This window comes from Cucurbita pepo, chromosome LG01 (assembly GCF_002806865.2).
Source record: "Cucurbita pepo subsp. pepo cultivar mu-cu-16 chromosome LG01, ASM280686v2, whole genome shotgun sequence".
Taxonomy (NCBI): domain Eukaryota; kingdom Viridiplantae; phylum Streptophyta; class Magnoliopsida; order Cucurbitales; family Cucurbitaceae; genus Cucurbita; species Cucurbita pepo.
In genome coordinates, this window is record NC_036638.1 from 17,926,402 (window position 1) to 17,947,857 (window position 21,456).

At 34.9% G+C, this 21,456-nt stretch overlaps 3 protein-coding genes, 1 long non-coding RNA gene and 1 other non-coding gene across 5 annotated transcripts; 2 read left to right on the forward strand and 3 right to left on the reverse strand.

The window, feature by feature from the left end:
- Window positions 1–3,931: 3,931 nt before the first annotated feature.
- On the reverse strand, window positions 3,932–7,443 carry LOC111810993. Its single transcript, XR_002817492.1, has 4 exons — window positions 7,094–7,443; window positions 6,799–6,869; window positions 5,622–5,687; window positions 3,932–4,351 (listed from the first exon to the last, which is right to left on the reverse strand). It is a non-coding gene; the product is annotated as an uncharacterized LOC111810993 (long non-coding RNA).
- A 689-nt stretch (window positions 7,444–8,132) lies between these two features.
- Window positions 8,133–8,206, reverse strand: TRNAN-GUU. Its single transcript has one exon. It is a non-coding gene; the product is annotated as a tRNA-Asn (tRNA).
- Window positions 8,207–13,444: 5,238 nt separating this feature from the next.
- On the forward strand, window positions 13,445–14,743 carry LOC111796856 (ethylene-responsive transcription factor ERF110-like). The gene is made up of 2 exons (XM_023679647.1): window positions 13,445–13,871; window positions 14,006–14,743. The coding sequence occupies exons 1-2, from the start codon at window positions 13,445–13,447 to the stop codon at window positions 14,683–14,685; spliced, it is 1,107 nt and encodes a 368-aa protein (XP_023535415.1). The 3' UTR covers window positions 14,686–14,743.
- Window positions 14,744–16,889: 2,146 nt separating this feature from the next.
- LOC111796867 (leucine-rich repeat receptor protein kinase EMS1-like) lies at window positions 16,890–18,236 on the forward strand. The gene has a single exon (XM_023679658.1). It carries the CDS (start codon window positions 16,890–16,892, stop codon window positions 18,048–18,050), a length of 1,161 nt encoding a protein of 386 aa, XP_023535426.1. The 3' UTR covers window positions 18,051–18,236.
- Window positions 18,237–19,123: 887 nt separating this feature from the next.
- LOC111796873 (light-harvesting complex-like protein OHP2, chloroplastic) lies at window positions 19,124–21,449 on the reverse strand. The gene is made up of 2 exons (XM_023679670.1): window positions 20,886–21,449; window positions 19,124–19,438 (listed from the first exon to the last, which is right to left on the reverse strand). Exons 1-2 carry the CDS (start codon window positions 21,308–21,310, stop codon window positions 19,324–19,326), a joined length of 540 nt encoding a protein of 179 aa, XP_023535438.1. The 5' UTR covers window positions 21,311–21,449; the 3' UTR covers window positions 19,124–19,323.
- Between the last annotated feature and the right edge of the window lie 7 nt (window positions 21,450–21,456).

Consider the following 21,456-nt stretch of genomic DNA (forward strand, 5'->3'; position numbering starts at 1 on the left):
TGAATTAGGTTAAAAGAGGACTAGTTTGGACTTCTAACTCGTGTCCAACTAGGGAACCTCAGCTTTGGCCAAGCTTTCCTACTCTCTTATTGGAGGTTAAGCTTCCTTTCGGCTTCCGTCTAACTTTTTTTCTTGGGTCTTTTGTACTTGTTTTTACGGTCCAATACTGCGCCCCAGCCTCGCGTGTTGGAAGTTGCTACATACACTCACTATCCGGCACCGGTATCCGTAAATGACACGGGAAGGCCAACGCCTCGATAGAACCCAAATGGATGGATGTTCCGAAAGTCCCAATGAGATGAGCGACACGCGGACCCATTCTCGACGGTCTGACAAGTGAGTTTCAGTGGCTGACAACACCCAGGGATGGCATCAAGACATATGGGGCTTCGACCCAAATTTTCGACATAATTTTCTTCATGCTTTTACTTATTTTATTAATTTTATATAAAAGGGGAAGAAAATTATAGCTAAACTATATTAAAAACGTATTTAATTGTGGTATTGATATTTGTAATGTCATCTTTATTTAATGCCTACAAATAATTCTATAATATTTTTTCCCATCAAATTTAATATTAAATTTCTTGAATTAAATTAAATTAAATAAGTACACGTGTCATCTATAGAAAAAAAATAAATAGAATAAACTAAATTTGGATTTATTTAAATGGGGAAAATAATGGAATTTATTTGAGTTAAATAGATGAATGATTGAATCTGACCAGGTGAAGAGAATGTCCTTATTATACTTTATTTATTTATTTATTTATTTATTATTATTATTATATTTAGAAAAGGTCCCTAAGATAAGATACTTGAATGTTTCCACTTTGCTTCAAATTTCATTAATAAGCACATGTGTATTTAAATGTGATATTTATTTAAATATGAAAAGAAAAATGTACAATGTATGGAAAAATTATACAGATATTTATTTATTTATTTATATGAGTCCTTAAATAATAATAATAATAACTTTATTTCTATAAGCCGAATAATTTTTATTAGATTCTCGAGATTTTACGTTAACAATTAAATCAATTTAAATCCTAAACTTTCATATGGATAATAAGGCTTTTTTAAATATACCGATTAAAATAAATTTTGGAAATAAATAGATGGTATTAATTTTTTATAAATATGAGCGATATCTGTCTTTATATTCTCATTTTATTTATAAAAAAAAAATAAAGAAAATTGAAAAAATAATACTTTTATTTAAATTATTTTTTGCCTTCATTAATCAAATCAATATAAATTATTTAAACCAAACTTGGGCACCAAGCTTTTGTTCCTCTGAAAAACTAAAGCAATGTGACAAAAAAAGGCAGACTGAAATATTTTAATGGGACAAAAAGAAAAAGGAAAAGAAAAAAGAAAAAAGAACAAATTATTTTTATAGGAAAATAATAATAATAATAATAATAATAATTAGAGTAAAAAATAGAGGTGTGGGACCTTGATATTTTGTTGATAGGAGGCATTTTGTGGTCAAAAAAATATATATGATTAGATATTGCTGATAATTGAATAAATAACTAATTAAATAAGGGAATGGGGGCTAGAGGTAAGGTGAGGTGGTGTAAAAAGCTAGAAATTGAGGGGTCTAAATGCAAAATGTTTGGAATTGGATTAGTGACTTCTAAGCAAGAAATATATATATATATAGTCGCCTACCGCCGTATGCTCGAATCTCTGGTCTCTGGCCTCGATTTAAAAGAAGATTTTAGAAAACAAGGACAGGGAGATTTTTGAAAGAGACGTTATATAAGCAAGTAAGAGAGAAACAACAACTGCTCACAATATATAACTTGGATAGGGAGAATATATATAATATTTCTTTTTTTTTTTTTTTTTGGTTTTTTAGACCAAAATTTTAGGGAATAAATATCACAAAAACCTTTTTTTATTATTATTTTAATTAACACTTTCGTTTTTTTCAAATAAAAAAAAATAAGACCAAAAAGATCAAACAAGGCCTGAATATTAATTACGTTAATTACTAAAATTATTGAGGCATCCACATAATTACGAGCCATTATCATCATGCTAAGATTAATTAATCCTGGAAAAGGATGGTTGAAAGAGTTGACTATTTCGTTGGGTTTCACTTCGGAAATATAAAAAGGAAAGAAAAATTCAAGCACTTTTAGATCAATCACTGTTATCGTATATTTTAGTAATATTTTAATCTGTAAGCTTCCAATCTTTAAAGTCTTGCTACACGTGTGAAATGTATACACAAAATCATGGCTTCATCTTCTAGAATTTCATAAGAATTCTGAATGATTCAACAACCATTCCAAACTAGTCTATACTTTTATCAGTTTTAAATCCTATTTTAGTTTTGACCTTGTCTTTAATAATCATTCAAGAAAATTTCAAATCTCATACATTTATGCACTACAGATATAAAAAAACTATAAAGAGGAAATTCCTCGTTTATTTAATTCTAACATGTGGAATGGAGATTCAACGTAGCCGCCCAAGCCCATCACTATTGGTAGATATTGTCCCCTTTGGATTTTCCCTTTCGGGTTTCCTCTCTAGGTTTTTAAAACGCAGGAGGTTTCCACATGCTTATGAAGAATGTTTCATTTTCCGATCTCACAATCCACCCCCTTTGGGCCCAACGTCCTCGCTTGCATTCATCTCCTTCTCATCTCACAATATTGGGGGTCCCACATTGATTGGAGAAGGGAACAAGCTCGCTACACCCGAAAGGAGGTGGATTATGAGATGAGAAGGAAACGAGTGCCAGCAAGAACGTTGGGCCCTGAAGGAAGTGGATTGTAAGATCTCACATCAGTCAAGAAGGAGAATGAAACATTTTTTTTACAAGGGTGTGGAAACCTCTTCCTAACATACACGTTTTAAAATTCTTGAAGGGAAGTTCGAAAGAAAAAACTCAAAAAAGACAATATCTAATAGTGGTGGGTTTGGTTTATAACAATCAAATCTATGATTTTTATGCAAAATTCAAAATAAAAATAGAGCGTTTAAAGAATTTAGAAAGATGTGATAAAAAGGGCGGAGAGAAAAGATGTGACGGGAAGATATGTGATGGAAGAACAGCTAAGATGGGGGCAAACTAGATAATGTAAAAAGATGGTAGTTGGTGAGCTGTTTGATCGGATGGAAGATACCAGAGGGAGGGGGCCTACAATTTGTTAGGTTTTCCAGGTTGCTGTGATGAAAGAAGGGGATTAAAACCCCAGCAAAGCTACCCATCTGGAGAACGGAAGCAAAAGCCCCAAATCCAGCTTTTTTGACCCTTTTTGACTTTGAAATGTTCATAACCAAAGTTTAGAAAGCCTCAAAATGAAGGGTTGAGGACCACACGCCCATGGCTTTCAGGTCTGTCCTATTCCTAGTAAGTTATTGATTTCATTTGCCAAAAGGCTATCGCTAATGAACCAGTCCAATGAAGCGGTTCCTTGTTGCTAAGACTGTTTGATTGATTTGAAGATTCCATTTCATTCAGATTTGCTTCACCCCAACCAATGAAATTGAAATAGACTATGAGAAAGAATAATGGCTCCAATTGGAAGAGTATTGAAAAAGAAGACCGAGCAGGAACAGTGGAGATAAGTCTTTAAAGATTTTTGGTTCGAATTGGTCAAAGTTGCTGCTTTGTCCTTTTCCCAATTAGAAGTTTTCTTTTTTTCTTTTTGTATCTTCTATGGCTAGGGACACTGCTTTCCTCCCCCATTAGTAGTAATATTATTGGTGAAGATGGTTGGTAGGGAGTCCACATCGACTAATTAAAGAGATGATCATGAGTTCATAGGTAAGAAATACAGGCCTTTTGAGAAAACCAAAAGAAAAAACATGAGAGTTTATGCTCAAAGTGGACAATATCATACCATTGTGGAGTGTTCGTGATTCCTGACAATTACTATTACTCAAAAAGGGGTGGGTGAGAACAAAGTACAACCTCATCGGTGTTTACTATTATTCAAAAAGGGGTGGGTGAGAACAAAGTACAACCTCATCAGTGTAACTACTATTGAGTTCCTTAAATAATACGTAGAGTAAGAGGTTACCTCATGTGCAAGGGTACTAGAATCACCAAACAATGTATAAAGCAAACTGCTGGATCAGTACTAGTAGACACATGCATAATTGATGAGTAATAAATAAAAGGATTGTTTGACTAAAACCTAACTAGCTGCTTTAGAACTAACTTAACATTATTGATATCAGTAGGAAGAGTACCGTTAAGAGAAGACAGCAGAGAGAAGTAGTCGGGAAAGGCCATTGATGAAACCATTTGGTGTGTCGTCGTTGACGTTAGCAACATACGCCTAGAAGATGCTACCTGAATCACACCATCTGCCTAGAACACCTGTAATAACTCGGCATTTTGAACTTAGACAAATTAGGATCATTGTTGCATAAATGCTTGTGATATTTGCATATTTATGAGAAAAACATGGTAAAATATTTTTTTCAAAAATAATAAAACATGGAGACTACTGATACAATTGACAAACTCCACTCACAAGTTTTGACTTATACTAACCTGACTAAATCGGACTAAATGAGACCTAAACTTAGTCTTGGGTTTTCATTTATTTTTTTTTCTTCTAGATATGCATCACTTTCATACACATAGTTTTACGTAAAATAGTTCTATCTAAACTTGGAGATATTGGCTTTTGGTGGAAGGATGGAGCAATTCTATGTGGTCAATCGTTTGTCAGAATCGAAAAATTCGAGGCCACGGTGTTGTGCTTGAAGGGCCAAGCATTTGATTGGCATCTGTGGGTAGAGCATCGACGGTCAATCAGACGCTTGGCCCTCCATCGACGGTCAATCAGAGCATGGGACAGGAGTTTTTTTTTTCCTTGTGACAGGAAACAACAGTGAGCAAGAATATCGATAATTTTGAAGAATATTTGACCCCATTGAAAGCATTAGATGACGACACCCTAGAAGGAAAATTCATTGATGGGTTGAGTGACGATATTAAAATGGAATTAGGGGTAAATTTACCTATTGGGTTCACGAGGCAGATAGAGATGGCTCATAAGATTGAAGATAAATCGATCCACCAAGAAGGGAACTTTAGTCCAAAGTTTGGAACCATAAGCCCAACATCGACCATTAAGACCGATGGGGCTGGAGCAACACATACAATTTCAGTCAATCCAAGTCGGTCAGGGGTGGGATTTAAACGTGAAGGAGTTTAGTTACAAAATCTCATTTCATACGAGTTAAAAGCCACACCATTTGAAGTTGTATATGGGCAGTCACCACCTACTATTTTACCATATCAAGTGGATGGATAGGTTTTTGAGGTGGATCGAAAATTAAGGGAGCGGGACAGTGCGTGAAAGTTAACGAAGGAACACTTGCTCAAAGCTCAACAATATGGTGTGTAACCGCACAAGTCTACCACTAGCAGATCTTAAATTTTTAAAACGAATCTACCAAGAGAGATTTTTAAGGTATTTAAACTCTCGTAACAAATGACTTCTTTTTTTGTAACCCACCTTTAGGTGTTGGAGTCTCTACTCCATTTTATTTCATTATTCAATACGATTGTTTCCCTTAAGAGAGACTCCGTGACCCTTATAGTTGACAGAAAGATCCAAATTAATTGAGAAGCTTACCTCATAGTCAACTCCCTGGACATAAATGGAAACAGAGTGGATGGATGAGAAGGTCAGTCCCATAATCTGCAAATAAGAACAATGGGCATTGGTAACAGTACAAATAAGGAAATTACACAAATGTGTAAAGAAAGTATAAAAACAAATTTAAAATCAACAAGAATGTGTCGTATTGAACATCAGCCATCAACTAATGGCAGATCTACCCACCAATATGCAGTGTAGATATCATTGTTATGCCGGTTCACTAAAGTAACATCATTATCATATGAACCCATTAGCATTTTAATGAAAGTAGGCAAGAACCATATGAACCGATTATCATATCAATAGAGTCTGAAACAGACATTATAAAAACAGAAAGACAAGATCATAATCTTTTTAGCAGAGGAAGATAGAACAGATGTTCAAGAATTCAACTATTGACAAAATTAATAAGCTTAAAAGTAAGGCCCTAAGGGAAAGATAGTAAAGAGAGGGATACTAAGATTGAAAATTTTGTGCTCCCAACCAAGCATCTTCCCAAAATAGAGTTGTCTCCTCTCCCTATTCTTAACTACAATATGATTGTAAACCAGATTCAACAAATTTTGAATAGACTTCCATGGCTCCTTGGAAGTTTGTACAAAAACTCTGTCTGGCTTGAGATAATAGTGGCTAGTACCAAAATTTTCAGAAATAACTCTATGTCAGAGCATCATTTTTGTTGAAAATTATTGTTGAAAATTATTGGAAGTGAGTCCCACGTTGGTTAATTTAGGTGGGTTTATAAGTGAGGAGTACTGTCTCCATTGGTATGAGGCTTTTTGGGGAAGCCCAAAGCAAAGTCATGAGAGCTTATGCTCAAAGTGGACAATATCATACCATTGTGGAGAGTCGTGATTCCTAATATCCTTTTCTTGGTAAAAACGTCAAATCCATTTGGCCAAAAGAGGGATGTTCCTCTTCTGTATATAAAAAATCCTCAATCCTCATTTTTCAGTAGGGGATTGTCTATAGGCTACTTGAGGAGGTAGCTACCCTTTTTCTCAGCCCAAAATGTCTATCATGATAAGTAGGATCATGAATCCCTGGGTTCCAACCTATCATGTCCTACACTTTCTATTATGAATATCAAATACAGAACCTTAAGCAAATAGTGTTGCAACATGACCAAAACTACCATATATTATGATACCTTCGTCTGTTCAAGGATCAGTAAGCTATTCTTTCCCTCGATGACTGATGATTCTATTCTTCCATGGAAATCTACAGAAAATAAAGTGGAGTATACTGCATTCAATATTTTACACAAAACAAAAGGAAAAAAAAAAAAAAAAAAAAAAAAACAGAAACAAAATCCAGCACGTCTACACATTCCAACTACATTACAAACAAATAAAACTAGATACCAGAGCAACACATTCCCATTACTTCGCATTTCACAGCACCAATACGCTCAAGAGAAACTCAGCAGACAGCAGCGAGCATACCTGGAGTTCAAAAACGCGGGAACCGGAAGCGATGAGAAGCCAGCACGAAGAACGATCCGGACTAACCTAAAGAGTGAGAAAGCTTGAGAGACATTGAAAGAGATGGAAAAAAAAAAAAAAAAAAAAAGGTTAGGGTTGATGAATAGCCGGTAAAGAAGGAGAGATGCGTTAATGGAGGGTGAGACGAGTGGCTGGAGGTTTCCGGGAGAAGGAATGCCGACGAGAGTAGGCGGCACAACCGCTTTCCTCAGACTCTTCTTCGCCTTCAACGTTGCTTTGGTTTGCTGCAGTCAGAGCCATGGCTTAGGCCAGAAAAATCTCTGCCGGTGAATTGGAAGCAGAATACTCAGTTGGACGATGAAAGTTCACAAAAACAAAAAAAACTCTCGATTGACCTTAAGCATTTTAGAGAAGCCCAAAGTGAAGAGAGCTTATGTTTAAACTAGACAATATCATACCATTGTGATTGTGGAGAGTCGTGTTCGTCTAACATGGTATCAGAGTCATGCCTAAACTTAGTCGTGCCAATAGATTGGTGATTCCTCACGTCTAACATGGTACCAAAGTCATGTCTAAACTTAGTCGTGCCAACACATCCGTAAATCCTCAAATGTCGAATAAATGACTACAAAAGAAAAGGAGTAAGCCTACTCAAAGGTAGTAAAAAATGACTAAGACTCCAAATGAATCAAGCCTCGATTAAGGGGAGGCGTACTTTGTTCGAGGAAAGGTGTTGGATGATGAAAGTCCCTCGACAAATTTAAGAAATGATGATGGGTTTATAAACAACATCCTCAGCTAATTTCCGAAATGATCCTAGCTAGGATATAAATTATTATTAATTAGTTCTAAACATGGTATGTGTTATAAATTTTAAATTTAATACTCCATAACAAAACTTGTAATTCAATATGTATGTAGGTATTTGTAACTACTTCATTTCAAAAAAGAAAAATTATTTGTATACAGGTAATAATACGAATTAAAAAAAAACGCTAAAAATTGGAAATTGGAAAGAGAAAAAAAACAATAATGAAAACGCTAGAAGGAGGGCTTGAACCTCCGACCTTGTGGTTAACAGCCACACGCTCTAACCAACTGAGCTATTCCAGCCGTTGCTGATGACTGAGGAATATTATTTAATTTATTTGGTTTTTGATCTGGAATAAATTACAAAATCGTGACAGTTAATATGTGAATGTATTTAAATTGCGGCGAATAAAGTTACATTATATAACGACATTTAATTGTTTATAAAGTTGGATTAAAAGGCCAAATACTCTGAATGAAGTCAACCTCAAGCTATATACATTGTATTTTATTTTATTTTATCCTATAAAGCTAATGGAAGCTTCTTCCTTTTCTTGGTCAAAATCTTAACTTCTAAATAAATTTCGTTATATACATATTTTTATATCACCTAACTCTATAGAAAATTTGAATATGAATTTATAACTCTATTAAGGTCTCGGTAACAAATAAAACAAGGAGAAGATGGGAAAGTTTTCTCGTCCCCACCTTCTGCTCCTACTTTAATGTTCATCTCTACAAAAAAAAAATATCATTTATTTTTACGGAGAGCAGAACCAGAATTGCCAATCCAAAATAGAGTGGTTTGTTTGGCGGAGGAGAAAGGGAAAATGATCTTAACCTTCTTAATAAAATTTATTAAAAATATATAATTATTATTCGAAAAGAAAACTGAATTATATATTTTGGAAAGAGGGGATGAAATTACCATTATACCCTTTAAGTTGGATGTGAATTAGAAAAAAAAAAATGGATTTTAAAAGATTTAGATTCATGCATGAGCTTAAAATTTTTTAAATAGAATATTAATTATATGCAAACTTTGCCCCAAAAATATATATTTTAACTAAAATCCAAAATATCCAAACACTATACGACAAATACTTATCCTAATATTAATGGTGAGCAAAATTCAAATTGTTAAGCATAATTATTGCTTATCCGTACAAGTAATAAATTAAATTATTTTCTTAAAAATAAATTAATTTTAAAATTTAAATTTTAAAGACTAATTAACATAAAATTTCAACTTTTATTATTTGTTAAATTAAATAATTCGATTCAAATAAATAAAATAATAAACAATTTAATCGAGGATTAAAATGGTGTGTCATATTAAAATCTTAATTTAATTATGACGTGCATTCTTAAAATTATGACTTCTTTTTTTATTGATTTATATTCTCGCACGTGTGCGAGATCGGCACACCACCGACTAAGTTTCTCCATTTATTATTCCTCCCCCGCACGTGCGAATCCACCCTGCACTTTTCTATTTTGTCCTCTAATAAATTATCCAATTTAATTTTTGTTTTAAATAAATATTTAGACTCACTTTAAATTTAATCCATATAATTACTTAAAAATCATAAATATTTATTAAATTTAATAATTGTTTAATTATGCTTATTAAAAAATAATTAGCCGACAGAACAGTCAGCCTAGAAGCCAAAAGAAAAGCAACCGAAAGCAAATAAAATCAATATAGATTATAAATTATATATAAATAATTTAAAGTATGAAATAGACAATTTAATATTTTATTTGCAATCTATAAAGTAATAATTATTTTTTAAATATATTTTATTTTATTTTAAAAGGTAGACACTTGTTTTAAACGTGATGGAAAATATTATTTTTATTAATTAATTTTTTATTATTTTAAAATGTCTATTTCAATATAATTAGTCTAAATTGGGATTATTATTATTATTATTATTATTATTTAAAATTGGTTGTTCATAATAATTTTGAAAAGCAAACAAATTCAAAGGCTTTAATTTCGTTATGAAATTAAAATTAAAATAACCATAAGAAAATGATAAATAATTCACGTTAAAATTTAAAAATTAATTGAATAATGTGAAAGGAAATTACGTAATATTTAAATAAATGGTCAATTTTGTGCTTCTTGTCAATAAATTATGTTGAATATATATTAGGTCTATATTATTATAATTTTTTTTATTTAATATTCGTATATTTTGGCTTTATTTATTTATTGATTATAAATAAATGTCTGACTTGCAGAGATATATGAAAATAAAAAAATGTACCAGCACAATTATTTTGAACATTTCTCCATTATTGTGGAGTTTATTCATAAATACATTAAAATTTTAAATGAAATTATAAAAATAATTAATATGTCTAGTTGGATTAAGAAATTTATAAATATTTTTCATAATTTAAAATTAAATTCCTCCTCGAAAACAAAATGAAATACACGTGTTATTATTATTATTATTATTTTGAGTTTATTTAATTTTAATTTTATAAATGGATTAGGCTGGAGTGTCCTTCGATAAATTTTCAAGCCCTTTCATGATTGGTTGACGGTGCCAATGGAGCTTCTTAAGTGGGCCCCACTTTCAACACGTTGACATCGACGTAGATTCAAAGTTTGACTTCACGTGAAAATCTTATCTTCATAATTTTGAATTCATTCGAGTGAATGAAAGAGGTCTTCCAAGGAATATTCGAGATGGAATGACAAATGAACCCTTTTAAAGCTCGACCAAAGAGATAAAGCAAGATTGTCGAGCTCGTAAATCATAAAATCAAATGTAGGGCTGAGATTCAATGTTCTCTCGGAGAAGAAGAGAGGTGACCTACAATTCTTCTCCAAGGCGATTGATAATGGAAAAAGTCGCTTTTATAAAGCCTTTTTTCCTCTTTAAACTCGTAGAATTAAGCTCAAACGCTCCCTAGACCTAAACCATTTCACAACATAGAGATTTAATCAATGTGCTATTTGGGTCTACTTTCGTCAAAGTTTAATCCAGTTATTTTACGGAGGAACATAAGTTAAGTTTAGCTGAGTTGAAAAAATCTTTTGAACTAATCGGGAATTTTATAAAATTTAAATATCGAGCATATTATCAGTTACAAATTTTAAATATTCATAATATTTTTAAAAGTACGGTAGGGTTGGATTATTAACCCTATTTTCGAGTTTATCCAATAAAAAAAAATGTCAACTCATAAATCGAACAAAATTTTAGATTTTTTAATAATTCAACTCAACCCAAACCGAAAAAATTTACCATGATTAAGTTAGTTCGTATTAATTGAGTTATAAAATTGTACGTACGCCTCTATAATTTTTTTTTTTTTAATCATTTTGCTCAAAAAAAAAAACATGTTAGAATAAAACTAAAGTCTGTAGCACGACAAAATTTTGTATTTCTTTAGTTATTATTTTATTCATGTTCTGCCCTAAGATTTGACGACAAACCTGTCTTTAAAAAACCAAAAAAGTGAACCCATGACAAAATCAAAAATAAAATAAACAAAATGTCTAATTATAACTATTCTTCAAAATAAAATAAATTAAATTATTTGAAAAAATACTTTCGTAAGATTTCACAATAAACCGTTCATAAAATGATTCCCGTTCAAAGAAAGTGACATAACGTAGATAACGATTATTATAACCAAACACGTTGGGTTCTATTCTTGCTTTATAGTCTCGATGCTCTCGCAAGCCTTTGCACGAGCCATGTAAGTTTCGGTTACTGGGTGCATATGGTTAACCCGCCAACTACTAGGGACCATGTTTATTTACATAACTCGATATTAGATATTAGTTGGCGAGCGACCTCGGGCCTCGACCAACTACTGAGAGACATATGCATGCCTTATCAATCTAGACAGTTCAATAGTAAAAGTTATTGGCGGCTTTCTAATAAATCCACGTACTAACCATATAAATTTTGACAGTTCACGGTAAGAAGTTAGTTGACTAACTCAAACTTTACATTATAATCTCGCCTACCACTTCATAATGGTTAGTTCTAACGGTTCATTCAAATCAAGTTCGGATAGAATAATAATTAGCATGACATAATCATTAATATTCCCAAATTTATTTTTGCAGATAAATGCGTGTGAAACCATAAAAAAGAACTAAAAAGTGCTAAGTTTGAACACGTACTTTTCTTTTCTTTAATTTTATAAATAGCTTTTAGCGTTGTACCTTTTTTGAGCCAAAGACCTTCTGGTCGCTGTAGACTTTGATAATTTTGTATCTAACGGTACAAAAGTCGGGGCAGATTTATGAAATAAGAGATAATCTCCCGGACCCAAATTATCTATAAGCTCTCCTGACTCCTAGCTCGTTATTCGGTCCCGAAAAGATATTATGCTATGAAATTGACGGGAATATATAAATTCTTAGTTATTATATTTATTTATTTATTTTGAAAATAAATGTGTGAAACCAAATAAAGAAATAAATAAAGAAATTAAAGTGGTAAGTTGAAATTGTTCTTGATATGTACTTTTCTTTGCTTTAATTCTTCCTTAACTCCTTTAGTGATGGGGAATTTCCCAAAATCCTTTGTTTATTTTATATATTAATTTGCTCATTATTCTATTTAAATACAAAATTTTCCAACGAAAATAGTGAAGGTCAAATTTAAATTATATAAATAATAATAATAATAATAAATAAATAAATAATAAAATATTGCATTCGCGCTTATAATTCATGTATAATAACTTGGTGAATATATAATTCTCCAGAATCAAATTCAACAACTGATTCTCTCAGTATTCTGAAACTCTCGAAAATAAAGACTATTCTGACAGATTCGGCATTTAGTTGTCTCGACATCTTCCTGCAACGTGGTTAGGTTAGTTGCTCTTCGTTACTTAAGACTGAAAATGTAAAGACTATCCACACAAACTTTCAAACATGTTTTGTTCTCACTCATATGCATTCCACGTCACCTAACATAGAATTGCTACAATAGAACAATAGAATGTGCACTTTGTTGGTACAGATAATATAGATAACAACTCTTAATTCTCTGGAACATTTTTTTAGTCATTCATGTCCATCTTTTTTATAGTGTCAAATAATATATTATTTACCAAATCTTTACGAAATTTAATGGTTTCGGTCTAATATTTTCGAGGCGTAATAAATGCTATTTTTTTTATTTGGAAAAATAAATAATTATATAAAAAATAAGAATAAAAGAATAAAAGAATTATTGTGCCCATATTCTGAGTCGGCAAAACAGAGAGAACAATTCCAATATGAACTCTCTTACGGGAAATTAAAAACCGACAATTTTAAATTCGTATCTGAATTTCACATTTTAATCCGTAAAATAAATAAATAAATAAAATATTTAAATAATAATAATAAGAAGGTTGGGTCTAATTACAGAGTTCCAAATCTAATTCTTAAAAACAGAGAATCACTGTTCATACTTCGGCCGCGCGTTTAAATTCCTTACAACAAACATCGGCGAGGAATTGGAATCAAAATCAACAGCCTCTGTTTTTTTTTTTTTTTTTTTTTTTNTTTGCATGTGCTTGTTCAAGGTGGCGAATCGGCGAGGAATTGGAGGTGACTTGGGACCGTTTCCAAGTGGCGGCGGCGATGGCGACGGTGATAACGGCAAAAAGTTATTCTACAGTCAAGAAAATGACGGCGATTATTATTCCGCTGTCGGAGAGGTGTCGGCGATGGTGTCGGTGTTAACCGATGTGGTGTCTGGGGTGGGGGCAGCCGACTCAAACTACAGCGGCGGGCAGGTTTTTTCGTCTTCATCGTCAACGTCGACTTCTTCGCCGCTGTCGAGTTTCTCGTCGGAACCGAGCTATGTGTCGGCGATGAGTTCTTGGGTTGGGCAGAAACGACTACGTGAAGGAGAAAATGCAGAAACAGAGCGTAATTTTGATTCTCTTTCGCGGGTTTTTAATGGACAATCTTCCTCCGCCGTAATTACTGCAGGTTCGTAACAGAGCCGAGCTTGAAATTTTAATTTAATTATATTTGGATTTTAAAATTTTAGAAAATAAATGTGGAAGAGAAAATTAAGCAATGGAACAGTACAAGAAATTAATCTGGATTTTTTTTTTGTGTAGTGAAAGAAGAAATTCCAATTCCGTACACCGGAATTTCAAATCCCGGCACCGCCGTTGCGGCGTCTCCAATGAGCGAGACGGCGGCGGCTACGGCTGTTAGCGATAGAAGAAGAAGATACAGAGGAGTACGGCAGCGGCCATGGGGGAAATGGGCGGCGGAGATTCGTGATCCGCATAAGGCGGCTAGAGTTTGGCTCGGGACGTTCGACACGGCGGAGGCTGCCGCTCTAGCATACGACGAAGCTGCCCTCCGATTCAGAGGAAACAAAGCGAAACTCAATTTCCCTGAAAATGTCGGGTTACTTCCTCCGCAGCAGCAGCACATTCCGATATCCAGCCCCCAATTTGTTCCGCCACGGACGGCGGCGCTTCAGATACAGAATTACCGGGATTACATGGAATATTCCAATTTTCTTCAAAGCTCCGGCGACTTCCTTGGACAACCTTCGAGTTTACTGCAGCAAATGTATTATAATGCGCAGTTGACTCCGTTTCAATATTTGCCGGCGCCAGCGCCGTCGTTGTCCTCTGTTTCAAATTCTGTTTTTATTCCGCCGCAGCAGCAGCAGCAACAAATGGGGTTATTCCGGCCGCCGCGGTCGCAAAATCAAAACCAGGATGGCTCCGATTGCTTCCCCGGTACGTCGTGGAATGATTCCGGTGCTCCATCATCCGGCTGATTACTCTGTTTTTTTTTTTTTTTTTCAAAAATGAAATAAAAGCATATTTAATTTGGATTATTTTATTTTTGCTCGAGAGTTTATCCATTTTTTATTTTGTAGACGATAATTTCTTTTTATATCTTTATTCCGAGTTTTTCATGTTTTTTTTAATAATTATCTTATCAACATTTCTTCGTCCTGAGGTAACATTTTAGTTATCTTTTATATATATTAACCAAAAAAACATTTAATATTAAGGGCGACACGTGGACATAAAGATATTTAGGTTAGGTTATAAAAATTACTTTAAACTTCATCATTTATTTTAAAATATTTTTATTGGAATATTAAATAAAAATTAACGTTTTCAATTCTCTTTAAATTTAATCCACTAAGACTTCAAAAAAAAAAAAGAAAACAGAACTCTTAAATCTTGGATTTTAAAATTAATTAATTAATACCCTACAATATTTTAAAATCAACCATTTTTGTACTATATTAGTTGTAATCAAATATTTTAAAATTAATTAATTAATACCCTACCTTGCCTTAAAAGTTTTTTTAAAAAAAAATATATATTTTTTTTAGAGAAGGTAAAATTTGAGAGTATTTTTTATTAATTTAGTTGTAATTTTTTTTACTTCAATTGAACAAAATTAGTTTTTTGTCTTGGCAATTTCCTAATGATTTGTTAATTGACTAAAATTATTAGTCAAAATAAACGCTTTAACTTATTTTAATTGATTCAATTTGGTCAATTTCAGTCAATTAATTAAATTTTATTAAACAATTTGGTTTGATATTAATATGGGTGTTTTATTTCTTACCAAAGTGATAGACCAATACTTGACATCAATATTAAAAAATAAATTAGAAATTAGAAAGAAAAAAGAAATGGTCCCATCAGGTGTCCACGTGTCACTGTCTGATTTGCAATTGTGATACACATGTTTCTATATGAGAAACACGTGGACAAGATCTTCTAGAACATATTCAAATATAAAATTTTAGAAAGAAACTAAATTAAATTCGCATATAATTTAAAAAATAAAAAAGAAATTCATATATTCAATTTACTTGAATACCCTTTTATTGAAGTTTACGTCATGAACAGCCTTTCGCCGTGTCCTTTTCTCAACTTATTTAAGAAGCAAGAAATAAAATAATTAAAGAAAACGACGATGCCTTTTCTTTTCCTTATTATTATAATAATTATTATTGACGTCACTATTAACGACGTGGGCAAAATATAAGTGACGGGTCAAAAGCGATCTCAGGAGAGTGGGACCACGTCGAACTTACTTGATTCTCTAAATTTTGACACGTGGGAAATTCTTAGAATCGCGCACACGTGTCCCACTAAAATATTTTAGGTCGGTCGGGTTTTGCGTTGGACCGATTGGTCGTTTACCTACCGCCAATTTATCGGGTACGGTGTGAACCCATGAAAGAGGATACGGGTCTTTGTCGAGTTCGGTTCATCAGCCAATGCTCGAGCTGCCACGTCATGGATAGTCAGCGTTGACCATTGAAATGGGACCCAAAGCCTCTCCCATTGACGCAAACTCCTGGGCCCGCTTCTCGGGTGGCTGGGCCCAAATAAGGCCCACTCCCCACAACAGATAATTGGAATGGGCTTTAAGAGATGAGACAAGCCCATCTCCTGAAGTTAAATCATTTTCTACGTCAATTACTAAATTATAATTATGTTAACCATTATAATTACTAATCTTTTAATTTAATAAAACCAAGATCATATTCCTAAATAAATATTTTTTTTTCAAATTTTTTATTTTTATTTTACACAATGGATTTTAAGTAATGATTTTTTTAATATATATTTATACCCAATATAATTCTACAAAATTCATAATTAAAAATGTTACATTACTTTTTTTTTTATTATTATTATTTTAAAATTTTGAAAAGGAATTTGAAATTTTAACGAACAACCACTATGGATATTTTTGAAATTTTTATGATTTATTTATTTATTTTGTAAAATTTGAAAATCAGATAATTGAGTTGACTGTTTGAACACGTACCGTACCCTAATCATTGACTAGAGATGCGAGGTGCCCAATTCCTCAGCCCCATCTTCCTCGAACGCTCCTCCGTCGCCACTCGCCGCCCTCCCTTCCATTTCCCCTCAATCTCTCCTTCCGCCATTGAAATTCCTTCCGCCATTGAAATTCCTTCCACTTTCTCTCTCAGAACAGGCCATGCTATCCTCCTCACTCATAGTTTTTGCATCCCTCGCCAGTTTCATCGTCGGAACCCTAGTCCTCTTCTGCGTCTTTTTTCTCTACCAACAAATCAAATCCAAGCATCGAATTACTCGCCACCAGCAACTTCGCAACCGCAATTTGGATCTCTCCTCTGTCACCGTCGATGGAATCGCATCCTTCGATCCTTCACTCTGTTTCTCCATGGCCGAACTTCGTTCCGCGACCAAGAATTTCAGTAACGATTTGATCGTCGGCGATGGATCCTTCGGAATCGTCTACAAGGCTCGCCTCTCCTCCGGCGATAACGTCGCCATCAAGAAACTCAATCACGACGCGTTCCAAGGATTCAGAGAATTCCGAGCCGAGATGGAGACTCTCGGAAAACTCCGCCATCGGAACATCGTCAAGATCTTGGGATACTGCGTTTCCGGCTCCGATAGGCTCTTGATTTATGAGTTTGTTGAGAGAGGAAGCCTCGATAACTGCTTGTACGAGACCTCCACTTCGGCGGAGGCAGATAAGGGTTCCGATGGATACTTGACCTCGAATCCGCCATTGCCTTGGGAGACCAGGTTGAAGATCATGAGAGGCGTTGCTAATGGGCTTTCGTATTTACATGGGCTTTCTCAGCCCATTATTCATAGAGATATTAAGGCCGGCAATGTCTTATTGGACTCCGAATACGAGGCCCATATTGCTGATTTTGGGCTGGCACGTATGATTGATAGCTGCAGTTCGCACGTGTCGACTCAGTTTGCCGGAACTTGGGGATACATGCCGCCGGAATACAGGGATGGAGTGACGGCGGCGACTGTGAAGGCTGACGTGTATAGTTTTGGGATTTTAATGTTCGAGGTTGCTATGGGCCGGAGGCCCAATTTGCCGATGGTATTGGAGGATAGAGAAGTGGGCTTAATAGAATGGGCCAGGATTTTGGTGGCCCAAAATAAGCATATGGAAATGGTTGATGCAAGCATTTCGAAGGAGGATCTAGTGGAGGCAAATGTGAAGGAGTATTTTAGGATTGCTTGTTTGTGTACGAGTGAGAGGTCCAAGGAAAGACCTCTTATGTTGAATGTTGTCGAGTTGTTGGATCGGATTTGTGACGTGAAGTTGCACGACGACAACGAGTATCAAAATAAGCTCGATGTGTAGTTAAGACAGCGACGGTGGTGATGATGATATTCATGTGGGAAGGAGATGTATAATATTTCTATTAAGAGGAATGTAAATAGTGGTTCGAGCCAACTATTCAAATAGGTCAAATGTAGAATGGGGATGTCGAGATTTTGTTTATATTATTTTATATATATATATAAATATATATAACATATATGTGTCGAAATAGTTCAACGAGAATCTTAAAATAATTGAAATTTATCGATGATGTGTTTTAGTAGTAGGTTATGTTGTTATATTTAGCTTTCATCGTGAATACATTTAAAAAGTAAGCTTCATGTCGAACTTTGAGCATGACATTACATTTTTTATCAAAAGGTCTATAGTTTGAATTTTCATTTCTACGTATTGTATTAAAAAACCGATAACATATTTTCGATCAACAGATCAACTGTTCCCTAAATTAGCCGATGTGGGACTTTCATCATCCAACATCTCCTCGCGAACAAAGTACGTCTCCCCTTAATCGAGACTCAACTCCTTTGGAGTTTTAGTCATTTTTTACTATGCCTTTGAGGAGGCTTGATTCTTTTTCTTTTGGAGTTCTTTGTTTGACATTTGAGGATTTACCAATTTATTGGCATGACTCTGATACCATGTTAGACGAACACGACTCTTCACAATGGTATGATATTGTCCACTTTGAGCATATTTTCGATCAACAGGTCAACCGTTTGAATTTTCATTTCTACCAATTGTACTCAAAAGAAAAATTAGAGTGACAACGTCACCCAAACGTTCAAGTTGGTAATGTACATTCGACATCGTGTTGGTGAGAATAGTTCGATTACGTTAGCTATGACTATCCTTAATCTTAAATAGAGAGTTAATAAAGTATTAACATTAAATTTCTAAGGAGAAAAATGCATATAGATAAAAAATACTCGAACTATCCTTAAAGTAGGAATCAATAAAAACGTTGGAAAGAAAGCATTCATCCATTCCACTGCACCACATTTTGATTTGTTCATCTAAATTTTAAGGTAGGCATCTAGAAATATAACGTTTATCGATATTATTATGACAAAAATAAGACAAAATCTATCATATTTTCAAGATGGATTATAATCTCTCCTATAAATAACTAAGAAAGAACTTTATATTTAACAGAAGAACAGTAAGCAAGCATTGCAAGGAGCACAAACTTGAATGGCAATTTGTGTATCAAACAACAAATCTCAAGAACACTATGAAATGAATTACAAGATGTAGATACATTAAAAATTAAACATTGACCTTGTTCATCGTGTCAATCCAGATCAACTATCCCAAAATTTGAAAGGAGGATCTTTACTTGGTCAACAAAGTTTGAACCAGTTGCATACTCTGTCAGCAATCCAACAGCAAAACCAAACATTGCCCACCTGTTGGGGGAAAAACGTCTCAGTAAGAGTAATGATGACACCCTTAACGAGTAAAATGAACAGCTGATTGCTACTAGCAACTATGAGATTCAGTAAAATATGGAATGAAGCACATTCCATTTCCATAAAATCAACACAAAACACATGAGATTCCACATCGATTGGAGAGGGGAATGAGGGCTAACGAGGACGCAGGGCCCTGAAAGGGGTGAATTGTGAGATCGCACATCGATTGGAGAGGGGAACGAGGGCTAACGAGGACGCAGGGCCCTGAAAGGGGTGGATTGTGAGATCGCACATCGATTGGAGAGGGGAACGAGGGCTAACGAGGACGCAGGGCCTTGAAAGGGGTGGATTGTGAGATCGCACATCGATTGGAGAGGGGAACGAGGGCTAACGAGGACGCAGGGCCTTGAAAGGGGTGGATTGTGAGATCGCACATCGATTGGAGAGGGGAACGAGGGCTAACGAGGACGCAGGGCCTTGAAAGGGGTGGATTGTGAGATCGCACATCGATTGGAGAGGGGAACGAGGGCTAACGAGGACGCAGGGCCTTGAAAGGGGTGGATTGTGAGATCGCACATCGATTGGAGAGAGGAACGAGGGCTAACGAGGACGCAGGGCCTTGAAAGGGGTGGATTGTGAGATCGCACATCGATTGGAGAGAGGAACGAGGGCTAACGAGGACGCAGGGCCTTGAAAGGGGTGGATTGTGAGATCCCACGTCGATGGGAGAGTGGAACGAGGGCTAACAAGGAGGCAGGGCCCTGAAAGGGGTGGATTGTGAGATCCCACATCGGTTGGAGAGGAGAACGAAATATCTTTATAAAAGTGTAGAAACCTCTCCCTAGTAGACGCGTTTTAAAAAATTTAAGAGAAATCTCAAAGAGGACAATATCTGCTAGGTGGGTAACAATATTTGATCTCTACTGTGCTCCTTCTATCGACTGGATCCTTTTTTATTCTAAGTATCTAGACATACCTATTTCTTCATATTTCTACTAAATGGGTTTCGTTCGAGTGCCTAAAAATAATATTCCAAAGCTTTTGTATATTCTCCGTTTCTTGCGTGGATAATACCTATGTATATAACTTCGATCATAGGGATCGATTTCTAGTCGCGAACATCTAAATCAAATACCTTCTTAATCTAAACCGAATGCGGTAACATTTGGGTTTTGAATAAAATCAGCACAAAACACAGTGGATATGATTCTCGAACAGAAGCAGTCGTGCAAACGATCCTCCAAACTATATGGGAAATGGATTGGTTATCCATGAAGATAAAGAAAGAATTCTTGTACTTGTGCTAAAAGGAATGGAGTTCACTAGTTTAGGCACAAGAACATAATCAAAACTTATAATGGAGTTCACTAGTGAGAATATCCAGCTTCAAAATTTAATAATCATCGATAAAATCGGAAGAGAAAAGAGGAAATGAAATCACCTGCCATTGGAAATTTCATTCTTCCCGATGAAGCCAAAGAACGGTCCCTGATCAGCCTCATCAAGCTTCTTCTGCTTAAAATACTCCTGAAGCTCCTTAGCCTTCTGCCTCTGAAACTCTAAAGTGATCGTATTATCCTGTTTTGCAACATACGCCTTTGCCGACGGCTGAGCAACAGGAGTCGGCTTGAGAGGAGGCGACGGCTCTCTCAGAGAAGGAGCCGCCGGTCTCCTGATAGGGCCGTCGGTCTGAGAGCACCGAATGGTGAAGACAAAAGGTTTGGAGGAGGAGAATCTGATGGAAGTGTGAGCGGACGATGAAGAAGTGGAACTGGCAGCCGAAGCCGACGGAGAAACGGCGGCCGACGACGAGGAAACGGTGGGGATTTTGATTTTGGCAAAGGGGAATGAACAGGCCCCCGACATTTCGCCTTCTATCTCTGAAATTTCTCTATCAGATTCTTGTGGAACTGAAATGGATTCGGATTAGAGGAATTGAAGTCAAAATCGAGTGGATATGTTTGGTGTGGATACGATGTGGCCAAGTTTCAGAAGAATACAAGCCATTGACG